Source organism: Mchenga conophoros, linkage group LG20, assembly GCF_057382185.1.
Source record: "Mchenga conophoros isolate Kocher_MC1m ecotype Shallow Benthic linkage group LG20, M_conophoros_male_GT1.1, whole genome shotgun sequence".
In the NCBI taxonomy this organism is placed as follows: Eukaryota; Metazoa; Chordata; class Actinopteri; order Cichliformes; family Cichlidae; genus Mchenga; species Mchenga conophoros.
The window spans coordinates 15503654-15526978 of NC_140545.1; the positions used below are offsets into that span (position 1 = coordinate 15503654).

General features: G+C 44.0%; 2 protein-coding genes across 3 annotated transcripts in view; one reads left to right on the forward strand and one right to left on the reverse strand.

Annotated features, from left to right (window-relative positions):
- The window catches only part of lamb2l (laminin, beta 2-like), a 63112-nt gene that overhangs the window by 742 nt on the left and 39045 nt on the right, over positions 1–23325 (reverse strand). For both annotated transcript variants that reach the window (XM_085261082.1, XM_085261081.1), the window contains exons 10-34: positions 22385–22573; positions 22062–22241; positions 21856–21968; positions 17871–17950; positions 17500–17656; positions 14102–14242; positions 13125–13286; positions 12915–13036; positions 10250–10370; positions 9688–9880; positions 9433–9576; positions 7500–7731; positions 7245–7408; positions 6913–7137; positions 6597–6811; positions 6401–6497; positions 4611–4983; positions 4348–4529; positions 3948–4195; positions 2670–2885; positions 2448–2592; positions 2147–2354; positions 1432–1573; positions 902–1078; positions 574–739 (exon numbers count right to left, since the gene is read on the reverse strand). In XM_085261082.1, the coding sequence (XP_085117208.1) occupies positions 574–739; positions 902–1078; positions 1432–1573; positions 2147–2354; positions 2448–2592; positions 2670–2885; positions 3948–4195; positions 4348–4529; positions 4611–4983; positions 6401–6497; positions 6597–6811; positions 6913–7137; positions 7245–7408; positions 7500–7731; positions 9433–9576; positions 9688–9880; positions 10250–10370; positions 12915–13036; positions 13125–13286; positions 14102–14242; positions 17500–17656; positions 17871–17950; positions 21856–21968; positions 22062–22241; positions 22385–22573 (4392 nt within the window). The remainder of the gene's footprint in view (positions 1–573; positions 740–901; positions 1079–1431; positions 1574–2146; positions 2355–2447; positions 2593–2669; positions 2886–3947; positions 4196–4347; positions 4530–4610; positions 4984–6400; positions 6498–6596; positions 6812–6912; positions 7138–7244; positions 7409–7499; positions 7732–9432; positions 9577–9687; positions 9881–10249; positions 10371–12914; positions 13037–13124; positions 13287–14101; positions 14243–17499; positions 17657–17870; positions 17951–21855; positions 21969–22061; positions 22242–22384; positions 22574–23325) is intronic.
- On the forward strand, positions 19069–21619 carry LOC146550548 (uncharacterized). Its single transcript, XM_085259701.1, has 5 exons — positions 19069–19133; positions 19292–19502; positions 19798–20224; positions 20351–21039; positions 21614–21619. The coding sequence occupies exons 1-5, from the start codon at positions 19069–19071 to the stop codon at positions 21617–21619; spliced, it is 1398 nt and encodes a 465-aa protein (XP_085115827.1).

Genomic DNA, 23325 nt, shown 5'->3' on the forward strand with positions numbered 1-23325 from the left:
GATTGTTAAACCATACAGTACACAATAAACATATCAGTAATAGCTCTATCCTAAATTAATATAGGACTTAAAACTAGTTCCAAGGCAGAAACGCTCACTTGATTTTCACTGATTTGAACTGTGAATTCTCTGCTTTGATGTTTTTAATGTTTCTCTGCATTTCTATCCTGCCCACATATAATGATATTGTTTCATTTCTATCACTTACTTTTAGTCATTTAGTGCCTGTTACAGCACATCCACGGATCCTGTGAAAGGAACTGATCTTTATCTTGGAATATTTTATGAATATTAACAGTGTAACTCTACTCATCTCATCCTCATCTGTGACATCATGTGTTATGTTATGAATCTTGCTGCAGTGACAGCTGCAAGTTATTACATGACTGTGCCATCTAGTCAGAGTCTTTTGTACACTATGAACAATGGCACATTATTTAAACGGTGGTAGTTTAACACGGGAGACTTCTTTACAGGCAATTTCTGGTCAAGTCGCGCACTACGGTCACAATGTGCTGTATGTAGCTCACCTGAAGAACAAAGTCAACACTGAGAGCAGCCATATGAACTTACCGTCCAGTTCTCTTATCCCACTGGTGGCATTCTTGAGCCATTTCTCTGCATCCTCTTTGAGATCTTTGACCCTCTGGTTGATGTCCTTCAGACCTCCAGACACCCCACCAAGAGACTCGATCTTCATCTGCAGCTCACGATACTGTTTCTCTGTGTTGTTGAGGCTCTGGCAGATGATGCAATCGTTTTATTCAAGAATTTATATATATATATATATATATATATATATATATATATATATATATAAATATATATATATATATATATATATATATTTATTTATTTATTTATTCAATAAGTTTGGTCCAAACTCCACCAACAGCCTCACCTGCTCCAGTGAAGATGTTAGGTCAGTGGCATTGTCGGCCAGTGCTTTAGCCTCGATTGCCATCTGTCTGTTCTGCTCCGTCTTGTTCTTCAGAGCTTCCACCTCCTTGGAGAGGTTCATTAAACGCATCATGACATCCATCTGCTTGGCGTCTAGGCTCACCAGCTTTCCCTCCACCTGGAAAAAATGAGACATGAAGAAGGAAAGAGTTATGGGAACCACATTGTGCCTTTTTTCCTGTATCCCACCGCTCACCCCAACCAGTCATTTGTTCTACTGGAGCTTTACCGTTAAAAGGGAGTTTTTCCTTCCCACTGTCACCACATGCTTCATCATAAGTCGTCTGATGAGGTTTTCCCTCTATTATTGTATTTTTACCTTACCATATAAAAGCACCTTAATGCAACTGTTTTTGTGATTTTGGGCTATATAAATAAAACTGAAGTGAAATGAACAAAAGTGCTCATTGGGGAGGTAGATTACAGAAAATATGTGAAACCTGTAAATTTACATGTTCCAAGATTCTGTACCTCAGCAGTAGCGTTTCTTGTGCTGTTCAGGTTGTTGTGGGCTTCTTTCAGGGCAGCCTGTGCTTTCTCTATGGCCTTTCCAGATGCTTTTAACGCCTCCTTGGTAATATTGGTCATGTCTTTCACTTCCTCTGCTCGCCTCCTGCACAATAGCACCAAAAATTAGTCAGAGAGAAAACCTTTTTCCTACAGCTCTGCTTAATAAATGCATGTTCAGTGCATTTAATAAGGCTTAATTATACACAGCCTATTAATGCCATGGTTTGCCTGGTGCCAGCTGAACCCAAGGAAAAAGGATAGATGTGTGGATATCCTATTTGAACTTTAATAACAACAAGAAAGACAATATCCGAAACCAAAATTCATGTTGTAGGGTATGGATGATAATAGTGTAGCCACAGAATGCAGGTGTAACAAACATAGCCTTGGAGCAGGGGTGGCAGGAGCAGGAGAGTTTTAGAGGGCTGTTGTAGAGGGGGGCACCAATAAGCATATAAAGAGATCAAATTAATCAATTTGAAATACTGAGCAGCCTTCAGCTTATTGGTGCAGCCCCCTACAACAGTCTGTTTCTCGTGGTCCAGCGGGAATCTTAACTGCCTTCTGCTGAAGGCAACATTCATCTTTTATATGCAGTCACAGTTTAACTTTCAGCAAGCTGGCTTATGGGAAATGTGGTCCTTAATTTCAAAACAAAACAAAAATGATAACTCACTTGGCCTCTTTAGCTGCGTCAAGAAGCTCCTTGACTTTAGTGGTGTGCAGTGTGGTTTGATTTACAATCCCCTCAATATTGCTGATGTTGGAAAGACTTTCCTTTATCTGCGCGATCATTTTGTCCAGAACGGTCCTGTTCAGTGGCAGTGTGATCGACAAGACCTCCTGAGCCACTTTCTCTATGCTCTCTGGGTCGGCTCCCTCCTCTGGGCAGTACAAGAGAGGACAGGGACAAAAGGAGTGCAAATGCAGGAAGCATCAAGTTACATTTAGACATTGAAGCAATATCATCCACATACCAGTGAGAAAGTTTTTAATTTTCTCAATGAACTCTGTCAGGTTCTTATTGCTTTCTTTAAGCTCCTTGCTCAACTTGTTGGCTTTTTCCAGCGTGTTTATCGTCTGGTTCTTCAGTTTTTGTGTCATAGCAGCTATGTCCTGGAGCTGGACACAAGAAATCAAGAGTCAGATCAAAGAAATATTTCACTCATATGAGGCTAAACTACGGATACTGCGAGCACCTTTTTGGAGACTTTCTGCAGCTCCTTACTGGCAGTGTTCAGACTGTCTGTAACGTTCCTGGTGTCATTCAGCGCAGCTACAGATGTGCCCACAGTCCCGCTGCATCCCACTCCTCCACATACATGGTTTCCCTGATTGTCATGGCAGCCGGCACCACCACACTGACTGTCTGGGCAACTGCCATTGACGCTGTTATTGCTGTGACCGCCACACACCTTAAAGATGGCACCATGCACTGACTGAGTTAGTGGGATAAGACTTCAACGCTGGACAGCAAGACTTAAATGCAGTTTTGTTATCAATATAAAAATATAAAAACCAAATATTTTAATTTCCCTACTGCAAGATACTCTTAATAAACAAACAAAAATACAGTGCAAGTAGACAGCTTCACTCTATAGTTGTCAGTGGAGACAACAGACGTGTGTCAGCATTCTCAGACTCACTGGAAATATCTTAATTTTCTTAAAAGCCTGCAAATAAATACCTTAATTTGCAGACTACCATCAGCAAAGAAATGCAGTGACATCATAATGTGTGTGTGCGATCTAATTTGTAAAAATACGATACATGACAAAATGCCATGTATTTTAAATAATGTTTTTAAGGCTCTGAAAAAAAAAACCCCACTGCTGCTACGTTTGCACATCAGGGACTGTCACAATTAAAACATACTCACCAATCAGTGATGGAAAACCATTTTCAATTTCTACTTAATCCTTTAATCATGAGCTGATTTGGCTTTTCCACTAGATGTCACTGCCAGCATAAAATTCCAACACTGTTTTTTGCAGATGTTTCACAATGTTCATAAACAAACTTGGCATGTTGCATGTTTAAAAACACATCAGTGAGGTTTTTTCCTTTTTTTTTGAGTAAACTTCTCTTTTTTTAACAGGTAGAACATGTTGATATTATTAAGAAAACTCCACTTTTTATGAATTTACAATATTAGATGCCTAATGCCTAAGCTTTAATCTCATTTTCACTTTGTCAGTTTTTCTACCTCAGAATGACAGAACAAGTTTCTTTTTCTGGCATGGATTCTTTTAATTAGAGAAAACGTATCTGGAGTTCAGAATTGTCACCTTATACAGTCTCCTGAAAGTACTCCTCGCTGAGGCCTTCCCTACTCCAAATTCTGAGGCTTAGATCTACGCTTATTCCACTTGCCATTCTCTTTCAATGAATGTTGTCTAATCTAGTTGAGGTCATGGTTAGGGTACATACATAACCCTAACCCAACATACATTTTTTTATTATAGCACACTGCTTACCTGGTCGCTCAGCTGATTGACCTGTTTATGGAGGTCGTGAGCTTGTTTTTGTAGGTCGCTGAGTGACTTGTTGTGAGCAGCCACATTACGGTTAATGCTGTTTTCAATTTCATCCAGCAGGTCTTCTGTGCGCGCTCTGGTCTTATTTGACTCTTCCACAGGACTCATAGGACCAAACACTGAAGCGTTGCATTTCATCTCAGCCTGCAGCGATTCCTGATAGTACTGCTTCACTTTCTCAAACTGATCTGTGAGAGACACCAGCAGCTTTTTAAAAGCAACGTATAAAACCTACTCTGCTACTGGATATGGATTTAGTCTGCTTCCTGTATTTACAGCAGCGAGGCTTCATGTGACATGTTCAAGGTTTTCATTTGTGCCTCTGATGGCAACAAATTACCTGCAAACCCTGAGCCGAACAGTTCAAGCAGCTTCTGTTTGTCAGTCACAGTGGTGTTGAGGTCCCGCAGCTCTTTTTCCATGTTATCCAGCGTGTGTCGGAGTGCCCTGTCTGTTTCTGCTGTCGTATTCAGCTCTTGGCCCATGGCCATCAGACGCCCATCAGTGAGGGCAATCTCAGCCCTGAAACACATACAGGATGTTCTTAAAATATAATAAAGTAGCTGATGAGAAACACCAAACGACATGCTGCTATTTCCTCACCTGAGGTCATCGATGCTCTGGCCAATGAGCTGGTAGACCCTGTCCCTGTCCTGCGTAATGATCAGATCCTTCACCTGCTTCAGCTTCCCTTCCAGTTCTTTGATGCGTGCGTCCCCAGCTCCCGGTGTGATGCCACCCTTCAGGATCTCCTGCACTCTGGACTGGATGTGATCCAGGTCCCTTCTAATCTGGCACAGGGCGTCATCCCAGAGCTGGAAGCACGGGTGACACTGGATGCATTTTGGGAAGATGCCGGTGAAACCACGAGCGCACTGGTTGCACTGCAGTCCCGCGGCTCCTTCCCGGCATTCACACGCACCCGTTAATCTGTCACACTGGGCAATCTCTGTGCCCTCTGGGTTACAGTTGCATTCTAAGTAGAGGAGAGAGAGAAATAAACAGAACCTCTAAATAAAATACTTGTAACCACACCTCATATCACTAAATACTGCATTTAGGTTATATTAAAGCAAAACTGGGAATAATCATAAAGAAGAGCACTGGAGAAAAGAAAAGAAATAAAATAAAACCAGTCCTAAGATGACATCTTATTATAAAGCACTCTCTACAAAATACTTCGATAAAGAAGCAACTGTCAGGTTAAATTCATCGTGTTGAACAATAATATTTTAACCATTGAGGTTTTTTTTTTTTTTAATACACAGTCCCCTATTTTCAGATGCGGAAAATCTCAAAAGTTGTTTCATGGATAAGTGGGAGTTGTTTCTTTCTTGCCACATGATTGTTCGGGTGCAAAAATGCAACGTAAATCCATCAAACAGCGAGAGTTTGAACACTACTTGAGAAAAGAAGAATACACCGGTGAGCACATCAACATGAAAAGACCCAAATATCCAAGGAAGACAAAAGTCGCGAATGACTGCGGGGTGATGTGAGGAAGAAATGCTTTCCAGGTGGTTTAAGGTGTATCCTTTCAAAGGTTAGCACAATATTATTGATTATTGTCTTGAAATGAAATGACAGTCTGCAATGTAATGGCATCTTTTCTTTTGTTTTCAAACCTGCATTGAGGTGTACTGAGTCACAGCTGGAAACAAACACAACTGTCCAGAAACTTTCAGACATAACCGCAGATGCTGACCAAGCTGTAGATCTAACCAGCACAGGTGAAACAGATCCCTAAAATCCAGACGTTGCACAAAGCATCGGCTCTTGAGGATAATAAGTAAGTATGAATTTAGTGTAAAACAAGATTTTTAAAAAACACATTTAAGAACAAACAACCAAACACACCAAAATACTCAGCTCTGGTTACAGAAGCCGAAATGTTTGAAGGACTAATTTAACTGTTTGATTAATATATTTCTTGGTAAAGAGTGGATCACTGATGTTACTGGTGTAACATGTCCCTATGTACTGTGTGTCTCCTGGGTAAGCTATAGAGTTTATATTTCATGCTGCATTTCAAACTTGTAATCTGTCGTAATGTTTGGTATTTACTCTAACTGTTGTGGCAACCTAGTCTGAAATGTTGAAGTGGTTTCACGCGATCTTTGTGCAAATAAATTATAGCCCATCACGGGTGACTTTGTGAAACTGGCCGCCTATTTTTTGAAGAGGGTGATTTTAAATCTGACTGTCAATTTAGTAATTTAGCAGCAATTTGTTTTGATCCCATTTAATCTGAAAGCAATGTGTGGAACACAAATGTATTATATTCTTCATTGAATGATTATGAATTATTATTGTTCACACTCATCATGCTCAGAAAAAACCACCTGTGATGTAAGACGTTACATGGCGTTCATAAAAGTCACAGTGTGATTTACCGTGGCACTGCTCCCGTGGATCTCCCCAGTGGAACAGCTCACACTCGGTGCATTGTTTACCTCCAAAGCCTGAATGACAGTGACACTGGCCTGTGAACTGAAGAGCACACAAACTGGTCCAATACAGGTACACAACAAGCATATCAAAAAGCACATCTGAGGCCCTCTTTAGACAGAAGCTTGCAATCATCCTCACCATGTTGCAGTGAGTTCCCAGAGCGTGCTGCGAGTTGCAATTACACGGCTCACAGCCCTGATCCTGACCGAAGTTCCAGTAGTTAGGTGCACACTGGTCACAGTTATGGCCTACCACATGCTCCCTGCAGAGACAGGCTCCAGTCTGCCGATCACAGTCACAGTGTCCATCGCTGCAAGCAGACTGTAGGGTACCAGCAGTCACACAGGTACAGCCTAAGAACAGGAACAGGTGTGCAGAGAAAAAAAACATAAATCACACACCCACGTTTTTTTTTTTAAAGATTATGTAATCCAGTGACTTTGTCATCACTCACGTCTGCAATCGTGGGCCAAAGCGTTGCCATAGTAACTGATTTGACACTGGGCGCAAGACGGGCCGTCAGTGTGGTACAGGCACTTGATGCACTCGCCAGTCCTGGGATCACATGACTCAGGATCCTGGGTGTCTATGTTGCCGTTGCACTCACATGGAAAGCACTGTCCGCCAGGTTGCTCAGGGTTACCATAGTAACCAGGGGCACACTGGTCACACCGAAGACCTACGAGAGAAAAGTTGGAATAAAGATACAAGTCGTTTTCATTTACTTGACAGCACAGTGCTGTCAGTCAAACATGGATGAATGAACCAGTATGAACCAGCGCTCACCCATGTAGCCCTGTTTGCAGTTACACATGATCTGATCAGAGGTGTGGTCAACCTGACAAGATAACGCATTGAAGTTATCGGAGTTGGGGTTATTTGGGCAGGGGCAGGGCCGGCAGTGCTGCCCTGATCCAAGTGCTGGGTTTCCAAAGAACGTGTCCATGCAACTGGAACAAAATGAGATAAAAGATTTGCTTTCAATTTGATCACTCGGACAAAGGAGCTGAAGTGTGAAGTGTGGCACTGAATTTTCCTTACCGCTCACAGAGATGTCCTGCTGTGAAGTCCCTGCAGCCTCGGCATTCTCCCGTGCGGGGATCGCAGAGGTCTGCATGGCCGTTACACTGACAGGGGGTGCAGCTGGGGAAGCCCCACTGGCCCGGCTGACAGTCAGAGCACTGCCGCCCTGTGGCTCCTTGTCTGCACTGACACTGGCCTGTAACTGGGTCACACTGGTGGCTCAATGAGCCGTCGGAGTGGCAGTCACAGGCTGGGTAGGGGAGTTTAGAGGGTTATATTTTGTTTTTCCCCCAAACATGAATATATATATTTATATATATTTAAAAATACAGCTGCCTTACCAATGAGTCACACTCATATTTACATGAACGTGTGTGTATAAACCGACTCTTTAAAGTTTCTTCTTTTTCCCATTAGAACGAGCAAATGTGTCACTTTATAAGCTTTTCTCTGATTTGCTTTATGTTGAACATTTAATCTTGCTTAGAAAACTTATGATCATTATTATTATTCTAAATGGCCCTGATTTGTATCTCCTAAAAGAAAGAAAACAGCAAGTTAAATAAGTAGCTTCGTTAATACAGAACAGAGTATGTGAGCCCATTTTTACAGTCGCACATGTGATTTACATATTTCATGTCTACATGTCTCATCATTTAACCTACAATTCATTCTAGGTGTGCGTTTGTGCACATGGCCTCGAACACAATGTCAGTAAAACCAACAAAACCATGTCAGGGTGATTGTATTTCTCCCTGACGGGGAAAACGAGCCTGAGTAATAAATGGATTTATGACAATGTTTATTTTGCAAAACAGCTCATGAGCAGGGAAAAAGAAAATAAAAGAAAATTACAGCTGAAACAGAAGTTAGGAAACAGCCACTGAATGCATCTGACCTTCAAAATGATTTTCTTAGACAGTGCTTTATAGTTACAGAGAAAAAACACCTTTCCTGGCTCTATTTCTACAAGTAAAAGTATATAAAGGGCATTCACACACGAAGCGATTTATAATGTCATCGAACTATAGGGAACATTCTGGGCTCTGGTTGCCTAGGTAACTCTGTAATGCACTTAACACTCTGCTATATGTTAATCCAGGGGTGGACAATCTCAGTCCACGAGGGCCGAGGGCCGGTGTCCCTGCAGGTTTTAGATCTCACCTTGGGTCAACACACCTGAATCACATGATTAGTTCGTTACCAGGCCTCTGGAGAACTTCAGGACATGGTGAGGAGCTAATTTAGCCATTTAAATCAGCTGTGTTGGTTTGAGGACACATCTAAAACCTGCAGGGACACCGGCCCTCGTGGACTTTGCCCACCCCTGTGTTAATCAGTGGTATCCTTAGAAGTTGTGAAACTTTAAACTTTAGGACCTGCCCACTTCATACTGCCAGTGATTATTTAACAGTCGTCATTTTAGGTCTGTGAATGTCAGTGAGTTTTGTGTGGTGTCTCAGGTCCCCAAGGATCGCTTGTGTAAAATCACTTGAAGAGGATGACCTTGAACTCCCAAATCAAATGAACAAGCTTGTTGCGCAGTTCTTGCTGCTCTTACAAACCTCACCGTGCTGCAGAAATTTGTTGTGTATTTTTAGGTAGAAATGAATTAACAGTTATCATTTCAGCATCAGGCTACAAGTGCACAGACAGCTGCTCACAGTGAAAATCAGAAAAGACTGAAACCAAGAGAACGCTCATGAGCAAGTAGCTCAAGAATGTATATATATTTAGAGAGGGGACTGAAGACTTTTGTAAATAAGAGGATTCAGGTTTCAGCTTTCAAAGTAAAACACGTTTAGAGTTTGTAAAGTTTAAAATCTATGTAATTTCAAGTTAAACCTACAACACTATAAAGTGATTTATTGTGCTGTAGATTACTGTGTGAAATCACAGTTTTATAAACAGAACTATATGACAGACTGAGCTGATCAGTGGGCAGACTCACCAGTGCAGCCGCTCACACCGAAGCCGTAGGTCCCCGGGGCACACTGGTCACAGCGCCTGCCAATCACGTTGGGTTTACAACGGCACTGACCTCCCACTACGTCACACTCACCGCTGAGGGAGCCCTGAGGGTCACACTCACAGGCTGGATACAGCAGATATGAATAAATGGAATACACAAAAGGAAATGTTTATCATTTAAAACAGTGCTGAGTTTGAATGGATTTGTCATCCTCGTGTTTTTGTGTCTACTTACGCAGGGCACCGTCGTGAATAATGGAAGAAATACTGCAGATGAGTTTAGAGCACATCTCAGCCAGTGCAGGCATCGGAGTGATCATAAAGGAATCAAGACACATGTAGCGGATCATCTCCTCCTGACGCTGCTCTGACTCTGGTGTGTTACCTTGAAACCCAGGAAGCTCCATGTATTTAGGGATCAATACCAGCTATTGGGCGAAAAAAGAAAGCTTTGAGACAGCTACATCAATTAATGTAAACAGGAATGATAAGAAAATGATCTTAAGTTCTTAAATCAAAATGTATATTATTATTATTATTATATGTACAATCATTTCGCAACTTCTGTTACTGCAATTGGATTGTCCCACCACTAGGGGGAAATGTGATGGTGCAAAACACCAAGCAACACCCCCACAGGCCACCCACTGCTGCAGCTCAATTGGACCATGTTCAGACTTAACAGCCATACTAGTAAAAGCACAGCCAAAGCCCACTAAGCCATGGTGATGTCAACTTCCAGCACTTCTGAATGAGAAGGGCATAATGAAAGGGGAAGGCTTCCAGTCTTAGCTCACCGAGTCAATAAGAATGAAGGCAGTGAGATGTCTGTGTGTGGCGCCATGACGCTGGAACCTGATTGTAACCACGTAACGATTGCTGGGCTCAAAACAAAATGGTCTGGGCATCTGGATGTATCTGTAAGAACACATTGAACATGAAAGAACATGTAATGATAGATATATTTTATACTTTATCTTACTTTTACTTTCCACTCTCATTTCATGTGTGGAGAGGCAACATTAACAAAGCCTGTGAAGTGACAAATCGTGGTTGTCATTCACAGGCACATTCACAAAGGTCCAGCTATGTCGGCATATTTGTGCCTTGAAGTTATTATGACAGCATATGAAGTTTTAGAGTCAAATCTACTAAGTAGGACAAATTAGCATTGGGTCACAATCACAATAAATGCACTGATAGGAGTAGAAAGTTCTGGTGACTAACACTAACAATGTGTTAATTTCTAAGCAAAGACTTTTAAAAGCAGAAAATTAGAAAACAATGTAAGAAATTTGCAGATTTGATGAGAGAGCATGAGGGAGAGAGATAGATGCTAATCAAAATAACACAGTGTGAGCCTTGGTTTTATAAATGTGGTTCTCTCTGAAAACAGCATGGCAAATGAGATCAATAACAGGGCTTAGTGCTGTGCAGTTAAAACAGCTTTTAGTGACTAGAAAACACCCAATATGAAAGTAAACTACAGAACAGTACCATGCCAGTTTGCTTCCTGTTGTTTTTTAGAACAAGCATTTTATACCAGGGTTGACTTGAGCTACCCATATTTGCTGTAACTCCTGCGTCTGTGTTTTGGTCTCACTTTACTAATTGGTTTTAGCTGACAGATCCACTGCGGGAGAGAAAGGAAGCTGTGATATGCTCCGGTTGAAGTGCCAGATCCGGGCAGGGTCTTAGTTCCAGATGAGTTAAAACTCTGAAATGCTTTTCAGCAGAAAAGCTAAACCATTTCAGTTTTGAGCATTTTAACTTATACCCTGTTTATGTTTCCTCTGTTTCTCTATACAAATAAATGAAGAATTATGACTTTGACTCTGCAGTCATCAGTCTAAAGTGCTGACCTTCCTCCAAAGGAATATAAATTTTATCCCACAGAAAATGATCCCTGCGAGTGTCACCCACTACAGAGATGTTATCAAATGGTGATAAAGTCTATAAAGATTATAAAAATATACCAGTAAAATGCAACATAGCTGTAAAAATGACAGAAAATTGTTAATCTGGTGATTTAGCGCACAGTGTTGGAAAATAAACAATTTTAATTGCGGTTAATTATTTTATCAATGAGTGGGCGCTCTGTGCTGCTGTTTATTTCTAAAGTGATGGTTGCTTATTAGAGTCCTGAAACTTACTGTCCCAAAAACTGCAGGAGGGTAAAGTGCAGGGGTCAGCAACCTTTAACGCCCAAAGAGCCATTTGGACCTGGTTTCCACGCAAAAGAAAACACTGGGAGCCGCAAATACTTTTTGACATCTAAAATGAAGATAACATTGTGTATATATAGTGTTTTACTCTTATGCTCTGTGTGAACAACTAAGGTGTGTTGCTTATGAAATCCATGAAGTGCTACAGAGGAAATTACATTTTATTTATGTAATTAACATATTTTGAACTCTTAAAGAAATATAACAAAAGGAAAGACACCCAGCTGAACTAAAATGATCCATGTAGCAAACAAAAACTGCTGTGAGCCGCCATCCTTATATCGCCTTTGGGCTTTTGGACCTGGCTTTTAAAAAATAATTGGAAAAAAAGCACTATGCTGCTCAAAAAAGAAAAATAAATGTTTGCAAAATTCTACCTAAATATGTATTTTACCAGTTTAAGGTGTGTGGCGGGGCGTGGTCTGCTGCGCCGCTGCAGGGGAGGCGGACGCACCTGAGCGGCACCCGCAATCACGCCTCGCCGCCTTAACGTCCGTGCTATCTGTGCTGTTGTGTTGGTATGTGTCGGGCTGTGAGCTGAAAAGCTACAGCCGGCTGTATGCGTACAGCAACTGTGTGTGAAAAGTGGTCAATAAAGAGATGCTGAAAAGCGTGTTCATGCAAACATCGTCGGGTCTGCTGTGATATGTTTACAATGGCACTTCTGCTCCTGAACCTCTGCGCACAGTGAAGTGACTGTAAGCTGTCATCTGTGAGGCGTGAGCGGTGTTTGGTTTTAACATAGTTCACGGTGGAGAACAGCTGCTGACACAATATGGATCCGAAGATCCATAATTGGCCTACCTGGGGTTGAAAGTCTGGATAAATGCACGGCGTTATACCGGCTTCCGCGAGTGTGACGCTTATTTTGAGCGATGAAAAAATAATAGAATATTATTTTATTTTTATATTTCAATATCACAATAATCTTCCAATTTAGAACTACAAGTTAAAAAAGAACTAACATAAATAAAATCCACTTCAGCTAAATACTTGTTTATTACTAATTTATTTTCCCAAACCACGCGGAGCCGCACTATAAGGACTAAAGAGCCGCAGGTTGCCGACCCCTGGTATAGTGGAATAAGCCTGACTGAGAGCAAGTTACAGTTACAACAATGTAATGATGCAATTTTTCCTGAACAAATCCTGCAAACATACTGGCTGTGATGGCTCCCTCTCTGGATTACATGCAAACCCCATGCACACTCGCATGCATTCATTCAGGTCCTGTTACCTGTTGTGGTGTGGCAAAGTGACAGTGTAGAGCTGTTCAGTAGGTAGGAGGTTTCCACACCGGAGACTGGAGGGCAATTCTACAGATGTAATACTAACAACAGCCTCCCAGTTCTCTGTAGACTACACACAAAAGGAAAAAGGCTTTTACTTCTATTTTTGCTTTTTTTTTTTAAACAAAAAACATCATATTCTCTCCATACTCACACACCTCAGGTTCATAGCGGATCATGATGTCATACTCCATGGGATAGGGTATGTTATCAATGGTGAAAACCAGACCAGCGCCATCTTTAACACGGGAAAAACCAGGTCCTGTCCATGTCACCATATGGCTGAGAGTGTGCTCTCTATGAACGGTCCTCACATCCGGCTGAATAACAAAGACACATCACCAAAGCATGGCTTTCTTTTTGACCTATTATCACTTCTACTTTATGCAATACTTGTGCTATTTTCTGTTTCCTCTTACTGACATAACTGACTTCCTGCCAGCAGCTCTGAATTAAAGGTCGGTGGAATGAAAAAGTCTCATAAAACAACTTTTAAAATTACCAAAGCTTACCAAATAAATGTAAATCATCTTGACCGGTGTCCCCATCAGTGTTATTACAACAGTATTATTATCACGTTGCTATTCCAACAGTAATTCTTTCTTTAACTCTGTTTTGACTTCCAGTCTACCATCTGTTAATACAAGACCTGATATATTAAAATTAAATAATAAAGAATACTTTTTCATTATGTTTTTGACTCTTTTGGGATTCCTGTTCTTTAATCTGTCCCAGTGTTGGTGGTCTTGTACCCACTACCCCCACACTCTTTTTTCAGGTTGACTAGTTTGTGCTGATATCATTGATTTGACAGTTAAGCTTTTAATTAGGCAAACTGACGTCCACTTGGAAAGTGGTCTACGTGCACATGACCACAAACGCCTAAAACTGTAGACATTAGTAATGCTCTGCTATTTAACTCTCCTGATACAACTGCAGAGTCTTATTGGAGGCTGTAGTCTAATAATGACTGTTTCTTTTATTTTTCCATGCAATTTATATCAGTAAGCATAGGCTAAATAACAGAAACACCTCAGTATAAAGAGGCATAGTACAGTGGTGAGCTGTTCCTATTAGGGGTCTTCACAAACCAAAAATTAAATGAATAAGTCAATAAAAGAAACAAAAATCATACTGTTTGTTGAAGCTGCCGAATACGTCTCAGTGCTGCCTGATGTTGCTGCGACTTGGCAATGTTACGGTGCCGCCGGTGCCTCCTGAGCTGGTTGCTGAGGTGCTGAACACAGTCATTAGTTGCTTGTTGGCGAACTTGGCCCTGGAGGGGAGAGAAGAGGAGAGTTTTGACTTTTAACTGACTGTTTAAGGAAAATAACATTTTTATTTCTAGTTCTCCACACACAAAAACACAAAAAAACACCATCCCATCTTCAACAGTGTCAAATTTATATACGCCACACAAATACAAACAAATTTTCACAAGCAAGTAAATAACAAAAAATGTTTTTTATCAAAAGTTATCAAACTGAGATGAAATGATCTGAGTCTTTCGTGCATAGAACATTTAGCAAAACATGTCAAAACACCTTCACTTTGGTTTCGTCTCCTGTGCTCAAATTGCTGGGGTGTAACAGAGAGAAACAATGATAAGAAAAATGTGAGATGTTTTTGTGTGTGTGCTGTTTGTTGTACAGCAATAATAAATTGTGACATGTCGGTATCTGTGATCTGGTCTAGCGATGTCATGGATTACTTCAGCTGTGAAGGCCTACACAGAGATCCAGCACTTTGACTACATCTTGCTTATTCTACACCATCCTGCAACTTTAACAACTTAAAGACACCAACCCTTATTTGTTCAAGCAATATCTTCACTTGTTTAGTGTCTCACATTTCTTCTCATAACATTCCTGAGTCACTGAAGTTTTCCCTACATTCCTGCAGCTGTGATGTTGTAAGTGAGGACTGTTGCAGCTTGCCCTGAGGGCTAAAGGAGGAACTATTGTATGCTGTGTGTCTATTAACAATGAGGAGGATGGCAGCAGGTGGTGAGTGCAGAAGACAGAAACAGTGGACAACAAATGTACAAATGTGGGTACAAACACGTGGTAAACAACAAAAACAGTGATGTGAAGAAGAATGGAGTCTGATAGGCATGTAAAATTACAGGAACAGACTTGTCGCAGTGACAAGATCTTCTTGTTGAAACAGGGTGGATGGGGGGACCCTTTTGTAGTCTGGTGATCAGTCTGGTCCTATCCGTCTGGGTTGCAGGGGCAGCAGTCTAAGCAGAGACTTTCCTTTCTTCGGCCACTTCTTTCAGCTATTTTACAGGAGGCCGAGGCGTTCCCAAAGCAGCCAAAGGACACCCTCGAGAGTGTTCTGGGTATATGCCAGGGCCTCCTCCTGTTAGGACATGACTGAAATACCTCACCTAGGAGATGCCCAGGAGGCATCCAAGTGAGATGGTCCAAGTATCTCAAATGGCCCTCTCGATGTAGAGTATACATAAACTCCTCCACTTACAGCAGCCACTTGCTCCGAGCCAGGAGTGGAAACTCCACCCTTTTCATCTGAGAACCATCACCTCAGACTTCACATCATAACCGTTTTACACTCAACTACAAACCCAAGCCTCTTCCAATGCAAGATGGAAGTCATGGCTCAATGAAGGCAACAGAACCACATCATCTGCAAAAAGCAAAGATGAACTCCTCAGAGCACCAAACTCACCACCCGCTACACCTCGGCTGTGCCTAGAAATTCTGTATCTTTTTCATTCTTCTCCATAAAAGCAATAAACAGAAGTGGTAGCAGAGAGCAGCTCTGGTGAAATCCCATTCCACTGAGAAAGAGGCTGACTTATCACCAGCCATGTTTATTTTGGGATAGCTCCCAAAAATTAGTTCAATGTTCTATGAAACCAAAACACTCCTCCACAGGACATACTGAGAAATGCAGCCTTCTTGAAGCCCACAAAACACATGCAGACTGGTTCGGCAAGCTCCCACGCACCCTTGGATGTGGTTGAAAGGATAAAGAGCTGAACCATTTACATGCGGAAATTGCAACCGGTTGCAAGTTCTGTCAAAACTCAGGAACAGGACACAGGTCTGGGTGGAAAGTACTCAGGGCTCCCAGTTTCACCAGCAGAAGCTGTTGTTGTAGCCAGTTACTCTGGTCATTGTTTCCAATTGTGGATAATTGAAAAACTTAATAAAAAGCTAAAAATGTGATGAAGGATAATTAACTGATGCTTGATGGTGAGTGAAATCTTTCTTTTGCTCACACAGTTTCCAAAAAATACAAAAGACAGGCAGAAGAAGAGACTCTGACCTTTTGCTGAGATGTGTGTGTCTTTTACGTAGAGATACTGTAAGTGATCGGTGACCTTTGAGGTTTCCTAAGTGAACATGTTGGATCATACAGCTCATTACTGAAAGCCACACTATGTGAACATACTTCCATGGATACAGTCGTCATGTATCACATTCTTGCTAAAACAAGAAAAAACCCTGTTAATTAAAGTCGTGTCCATTTAATTAATGAATTTTTGTGACAGAGATCCCACTATATGACAGGAGTTCTCTACACAAACAAAAAGGTCCCAAAGGAAACTTTATTAGGGGTTACAAGATGGAACTATACCTCTTGGATTAGAGTGACTCCACACACACAATCCAATCCTCCTGAATGGGTAAGCAGATGCAGAAACTATAACGTAGCTGTAATCAGCAGCAGTCCTTTTTTATAAACCCAGGTTAAAATCTTCAAGCGCTTTTATGAATTTGTCAAATTTAGGGCTACTACTAAGATCTGTTTGTGTGTTTTAACACCTCATGTGTCTTCTTGCAGCAGCTAATCATGCTTTTTCTCACTTTGAGCTCACAACCATCTTCTTGAAAAGCGGTTACATAACCTCTCCACCATCAATCAGTATTTCAAACCTGCTGCATGCATGAGACACAAACACGTCTAAGTTCTAGGTTTATGCTTGCACAATGGCCTTCCTTAAACTTTACAAATGGCTTGCTCTCCCCAGCTTATGATTTTAAGTGAATTTTGCATCTACTCATTTGGGGTTTGGGGTAAGCTCAGCATTTTTCTACAATATGGCCTGCATTTGTATAGCGCTTTTCTAGTCCTTAAGGACCCCAAAGCGCTTTACATTACATTCAGTCATTCACCCATTCACACACTGGCGATGGCAAGCTACATTGTAGCCACAGCTGCCCTGGGGCGCACCGACAGAGGCGAGGCTGCCGGACACAGGCGCCACCAGGCCCTCTGACCACCACCAGTAGGCAAACATGGGGTTAGTATCTTGCCCAAGGATATTTGGCATGCAGCCAGGAGGCAGCCTGGGATCGAACCACCAACCTTCTGATTGGTGGCTGACCTGCTCTGCCACCTGAGCTATAGCCACCCCACCCCCATTCGCTTCTTCAAATAAAATGTACGTTTTTGAAGTTAGATTCTACAGTGTGTTGTTTTGACGTAGTCAGCCTAGTAGTATGAGCCAATGATCGTAAATGTGAATAAGTGGTTTACACGGCACCATGCTGCTGTGCTCACCGGCAGTACGGGATCAGCAGGAGAGTGTCCGGTGGCATCTTCGGCCTCATACTTGTAGAAGTCCAGCGGAGCGCAGAAATACCCGGGCTGCACATCAGAGCATTGCCGGCCAATTAGGTGCCTCCTGCAGTCACACTGGCCGGTTTCCATCATGCACCTTTAAGTATCACATACAACAATGTGTAGACAGCCTTTTACTGGTGTTCTTGAAATCTCCTGTCTATTTGTTGTCTGCACAGACCATCAGACTGAATGAGTCACAGCCTCACTTCGTGTCCACTTGATGCTTTTTGCATCTAAACGAAATACTTGCAATTTACAGAATGCTTAGTTCTTAAAAGCAGAACACAGACGATACAAAATCTTTTTACCTGTTGTTGAAGGCTCCTCCAAAGTCACAGTCACAAGGTCTGCAGCCTGCCAGGTCATTACTAAGGCCCCAGTATTCAGGCTGTAGGAGGAACACAAACCTCACAATTAGCTTTTTTCACAGTTCATGTACACTTTTTTTGTACACTGCTGCTTTATCATGAACAGTCAAAGCAGGAGTTCTATTTGTAATCGTGCTAGTGATCCATGGCTAATCTGCAGTCAGCAGAGACTGAAGGAGTCACTTGGATGAGTGACAAAAACATTTCTCCCACTGAAAACATTACATCCACATGAACAGAATCAACTTTTTGGGATTTCCTAACCTGGATGGTTGTGCATGCATCAAGACATAAACTCCACTCAGTGTTTTATTAGCGCACACACTCTCTGGTCACCTCATCTAATAATATGGATGTTTAGGTTTCCAGGCTGTAAATGAAGGCAGTTTCAACTCTTGCAAAGAGCTCACTGCACTGTATTCTCTGTCATTACACAGGCCAAGTTTACCAAAATAACAGCAAGAAAATAGCGCTATTGAAAGTGTCTTTTTAAACAACAGCCCAGTGCATATAGCCGATTAATGCAATCATGTCGGCCAGTTCAGATTCAGTCCGATTGCTGAATACAAAATTGCTGTGATGACGCACGGTTTAGGTATAGATGTCATGGTCCTGGGTCGTTGACCCAGCGTTTTGTGTTTTGTGATTATTTCCCTCTGTTCTAGTTATTCTGTGTCCTCCCCCCTTGTGTCCGGTTCGGGTTCTAGATTTCCTGTTTTGTTCTGAAAGTCTGTGTCTGTTGTCATTGTGTTCAGCTTGTGTCCTCCAGTCATCATGTGTATTCAGATCAGCTGTTCTTCCCTCCTGTGTGCGATTACCCGATTACCTTGTGTGTGTGTGTGTGTATATATAGTGGGTGTCGGTCTGTGTTCGTTGTCGGCTCGTCTGTGTTTCTTGGTATCCTGGTCCTTGGTCTGCGTCTCTCTGCTCCGCTCTCCGTTTTGTAAGATTTCAGGTTTGCTCTTTAGTTTCTCCCAGTTTAGGTTTGTCATTACTCATGCTTCATTGCCTGTTTTTGCCACTGCCACCGTGTAAATAAACTTCACTCGTATCATCAGTTTGCTGCATTTTGGGTCCTCCTTTTCCTCCACTCCACATGGCTCACTCCGCCAGCCGTGACAGTACGAGCCGACCAAACATGGACCCAGCGGCATCCGCACCTCCCGAGGAGCTTCGGGAGGAACTAATTGACTCTGTTTCCAGGTTGGTTAACCTATGGCTCGAGCATGAGGGGGAAGAGTGTCTCCGCGCTGTAGAAGCCAGGCTACAGCAGCTCATCTCTGCTCACTCCTGGCTGCTGGACTCTCTTCACCCGCTCGCACAGGACTTCATACTCAACGAACTGCACCTTCACCCACCAGCCGCTACCGCTTCCCAACTCAGCCCGGCGGCGAAGATTCTGAACTGTGCCTGCCAGAGGCCCGTGCGCCTGCTGGTTCTGAACTGTGCCTGCCAGAGGCCCGTGCGCCTACTGGTTCTGACCTGTGTGTTCCAGGGGCCCCGGTGCCCACTGGTCCAGAGACTGTTTTCGCTGGGGGGCCCGAGGAGCCCGTCCAGCCTCCTGCTTCGCCTGCTGGGGGGCCCGAGGAGCCCGTCCAGCCTCCTGCTTCGCCTGCTGGGGGGCCCGAGGAGCCCGCCCAGCCTCCTGCCTCGTCAGCTGGGGGGCCCGAGGAGCCCGCCCAGCTTCCTGTCTCGCCAGCTGGGTGGCCCGAGGAGCCCGTCCAGCCTCAAGACTCATCGGCTGGAGGTTCAGGAGAACCTAGCCAGCCTCCTGTCTCGTCAGCTGGGGGGCCCGAGGAGCCCGTCCAGCCTCAAGACTCGTCAGCTGGGGGGCCCGAGGAGCCCGTCCAGCCTCAAGACTCGTCAGCTGGGGGGGCCCGAGGAGCCCGTCCAGCCTCAAGACTCGTCAGCTGGAGGTTCAGGAGAACCTAGCCAGCCTCCTGCCTCGTCAGCTGGAGGGCCCGAGGAGCCCGTCCAGCTGCCAACTGCAGCCTCATCATCCTCGCCAGCTGCAGCTTCATCCACGCCACGGGCAGCAGCAGCTTCTTCCACGCCTGCAGCGCTACAGTCTCCGGCTTCCACGCCGTCGCCTGCTGCAGCCTCATCATCCTCGCCCGGTGCAGCATCGTCATCTGCCTCGCCTGGCCCGGCTGCAGCATCGTCATCTGCCTCGCCTGGTCCGGCCTCTGCTTCAGCATCGTCATCTGCCTCGCCTGGTCCGGCCTCTGCTTCAGCCTCGTCATCTGCCTCGCCTGGTCCGGCCTCTGCTTCAGCCTCGTCATCTGCCTCGTCTGGTCCGGCCTCTGCTTCAGCCTCGTCTGGTCCGACCTCTGCTTCAGCCTCGTCTGGTCCAACCTCTGCTTCAGCCTCGTCTGGTCCGGCCTCCGCTTCAGCCTCGTCTGGTCCGGCCTCTGCTTCAGCCGCGTCTGGTCCGGCCTCTGCTTCAGCCGCGTCTGGTCCGGCCTCCGCTTCAGCTTCAGCCGCGTCTGGTCCGGCCTCCGCTTCAGCTTCAGCCGCGCCTGGTCCGGCCTCCGCTTCAGCTTCAGCCGCGCCTGGACCAGCCGCTGCTTCGGTCTCGTCTGGTGCTGCGACGGCCACGCCACCTTCGGGTCCCGAACTGCCGCCTCGACATCGGCGGTCATCTACCAGGCCGCTGGTGGAGCGTCATCGTCAATATGGACGACCTCCTAGACGCCGCCGCTGCCTTCCGCGCGGTCGGCCTCCAGACTTGTGTCATCGTCGCCATTGCTGTCCGCACGGTCGGCCGCCTGAACGGTTTCCTCGTCGCCGCCGTTGCTGTCCGCACGGTCGGCCGCCTGAACGGTTTCCCCGTCGCCGCCGCTGCCGTGTGCACGGGAGGCCCCCTGAACTGCCTCCACTCCGCCACCGCTGCCTTCCGCTCGGTCGGCTTATGGATCTACGTCGCCGACGTGGCCGGCCTCAGAAGATGAACTGTCCTGGACTTCTGAGTTGTCAGCCTCCAGGCCGGCCTCCTGAACTGTGTTTTGTTCTCGTGCTCCAGCATGTGTGTTTTTGTTTTGGACAATTCTCTCAGTTCGCTGGAGCTTGTGTTGGTCCCTCCGTCCTGGGCCCCCGCCGCCCGCCCTGGGTTGGTCGTCTGTTTTTGTTTTGGGCTGTCTGGAGCCAGCCCTTGGAGGGGGGGTACTGTCATGGTCCTGGGTCGTTGACCCAGCGTTTTGTGTTTTGTGATTATTTCCCTCTGTTCTAGTTATTCTGTGTCCTCCCCCCTTGTGTCCGGTTCGGGTTCTAGATTTCCTGTTTTGTTCTGAAAGTCTGTGTCTGTTGTCATTGTGTTCAGCTTGTGTCCTCCAGTCATCATGTGTATTCAGATCAGCTGTTCTTCCCTCCTGTGTGCGATTACCCGATTACCTTGTGTGTGTGTGTGTGTGTGTGTATATATAGTGGGTGTCGGTCTGTGTTCGTTGTCGGCTCGTCTGTGTTTCTTGGTATCCTGGTCCTTGGTCTGCGTCTCTCTGCTCCGCTCTCCGTTTTGTAAGATTTCAGGTTTGCTCTTTAGTTTCTCCCAGTTTAGGTTTGTCATTACTCATGCTTCATTGCCTGTTTTTGCCACTGCCACCGTGTAAATAAACTTCACTCGTATCATCAGTTTGCTGCATTTTGGGTCCTCCTTTTCCTCCACTCCACACGGCTCACTCCGCCAGCCGTGACAATAGATCCCACACAGAATTTTAAAATATGGCCCCATTAGTTTAACAAGTCAAAGACAAACATCTTCCAGTGCATTATTTAAAGATCCTCACTTTCACCTCCTTATTTTTATTCTTGGACTGCACTGGAATATCTACACAGAGTAGATTTTCATGCATTCAAGGCCTGCTATTGAGCAAACCTGGACATGAGCTTAGGATGAAACCTGAGAGACAGAACAACGACTGTTACTAACCAGACACTGGTTGCAGTAGCGGCCGGTGACATATCTTTTACAGGAGCAGTCCCCACTGATCTGATCACAAGGAGCTCCCATCACGATGATGCCACGAGGATCACAGTTGCAAGCTGATGAATAAAGACACAGAAACATGAATGCACATAAAGATTTGAGATATCTACTTTTGTTCAAACACATTTTGGCGGCAGATGAACACATACGTTGGCAACCCAAAGGGTCATTCTGGCTGAGTCCATAATAACCCTCCTTGCAGTCATCACAGCGCGTCCCCTTCACGTTGACTTTGCAGCGACACTGTCCCGCAATCATTCCCATTTCAAAGTTGGTGTGGGTGTCACACACGCCTCCCTCCAATGACCCCACTGGGTCACAGTCACAGGCTTAAGTGAAGGAATGATGGAGATTGTAGGTAAAAGATGACAGGAATGACAGGAAAATTTTATGTTTCAGAGCAAAATTCCTTTTTTATACTCAGTACTGAATTTCTGTACCAAAGGAGAGAATCAAGGTATGAGAGACTCACAGATACAAACCCGTGGATCTCTAACATCTCTGTTTGGATCTTGGTAGTAGAAAGGTTTACACGTCTCACAGTTGCGTCCCATAGTGTTGTGCAGACAGTCATCACAAACTCCTCCAGTAACATTACCCGTTGCCATATACACTGCCATGTCAAAGTGGCAGTGGTCCGAGTGGCCATTACAGTTACACTCTGCAGAAACAGGCAAAAACAAAATGAGAACAGTTAAAGAGCAATTAGAGCAAACTTATTTTACGTCTTGGGTCACAAAGCAAAACTCTCCCATCTGTCAGTGTAAAGATGTTTAACTAAATGTTTAACAGCTTAACGTAAAAAAGAAGTCCAGTTTTTTTACATGATAAAAAAATGCTGCTGTAGTAATGAAAGAAAGCTGTCAGCAAAAAAATCCATAAATGTTTAAAGTTACGGTAGCAATTATAATAAAAAAAACTTGTCATTGTAAAAAATAAAAATTTACAGTACCAAGTGAAAAAACGGGAACTTTTCTGTGTTTTAACTGTTATTACTTTGGTGTAGTATCAAAGGGAACGGGGGAGGTCTTTACGAGTAGGAAAAACTATAAAAGCTATGACAACACAGTAAAAAGTCAGAAATCGATGCCTTCTATCACATGTCCGAAGCTGTCTAGCTGTCTGGAGGCTTTGGGCTTATCTTTGAAACCCCTGATTTAGAGGAACATGAATACCATTCTGACCACCCTTTTTTTGGGTGGCGTCCTAATAATAATAATGATACCCTAAAAACTATCACATCGCATTAGCTTCTCCCATCTCGTTTAGAGGTGACCTATAAAGTAAATTTCTAGCTTTATATCTTTATTCCTGGACACCAGAGTAGCCCAGCATAGCTACATACAGTGGGGCAAAAAAGTATGTAGTCAGCCACCGATTGTGCAAGTTCCCCCACTTAAAATGATGACAGAG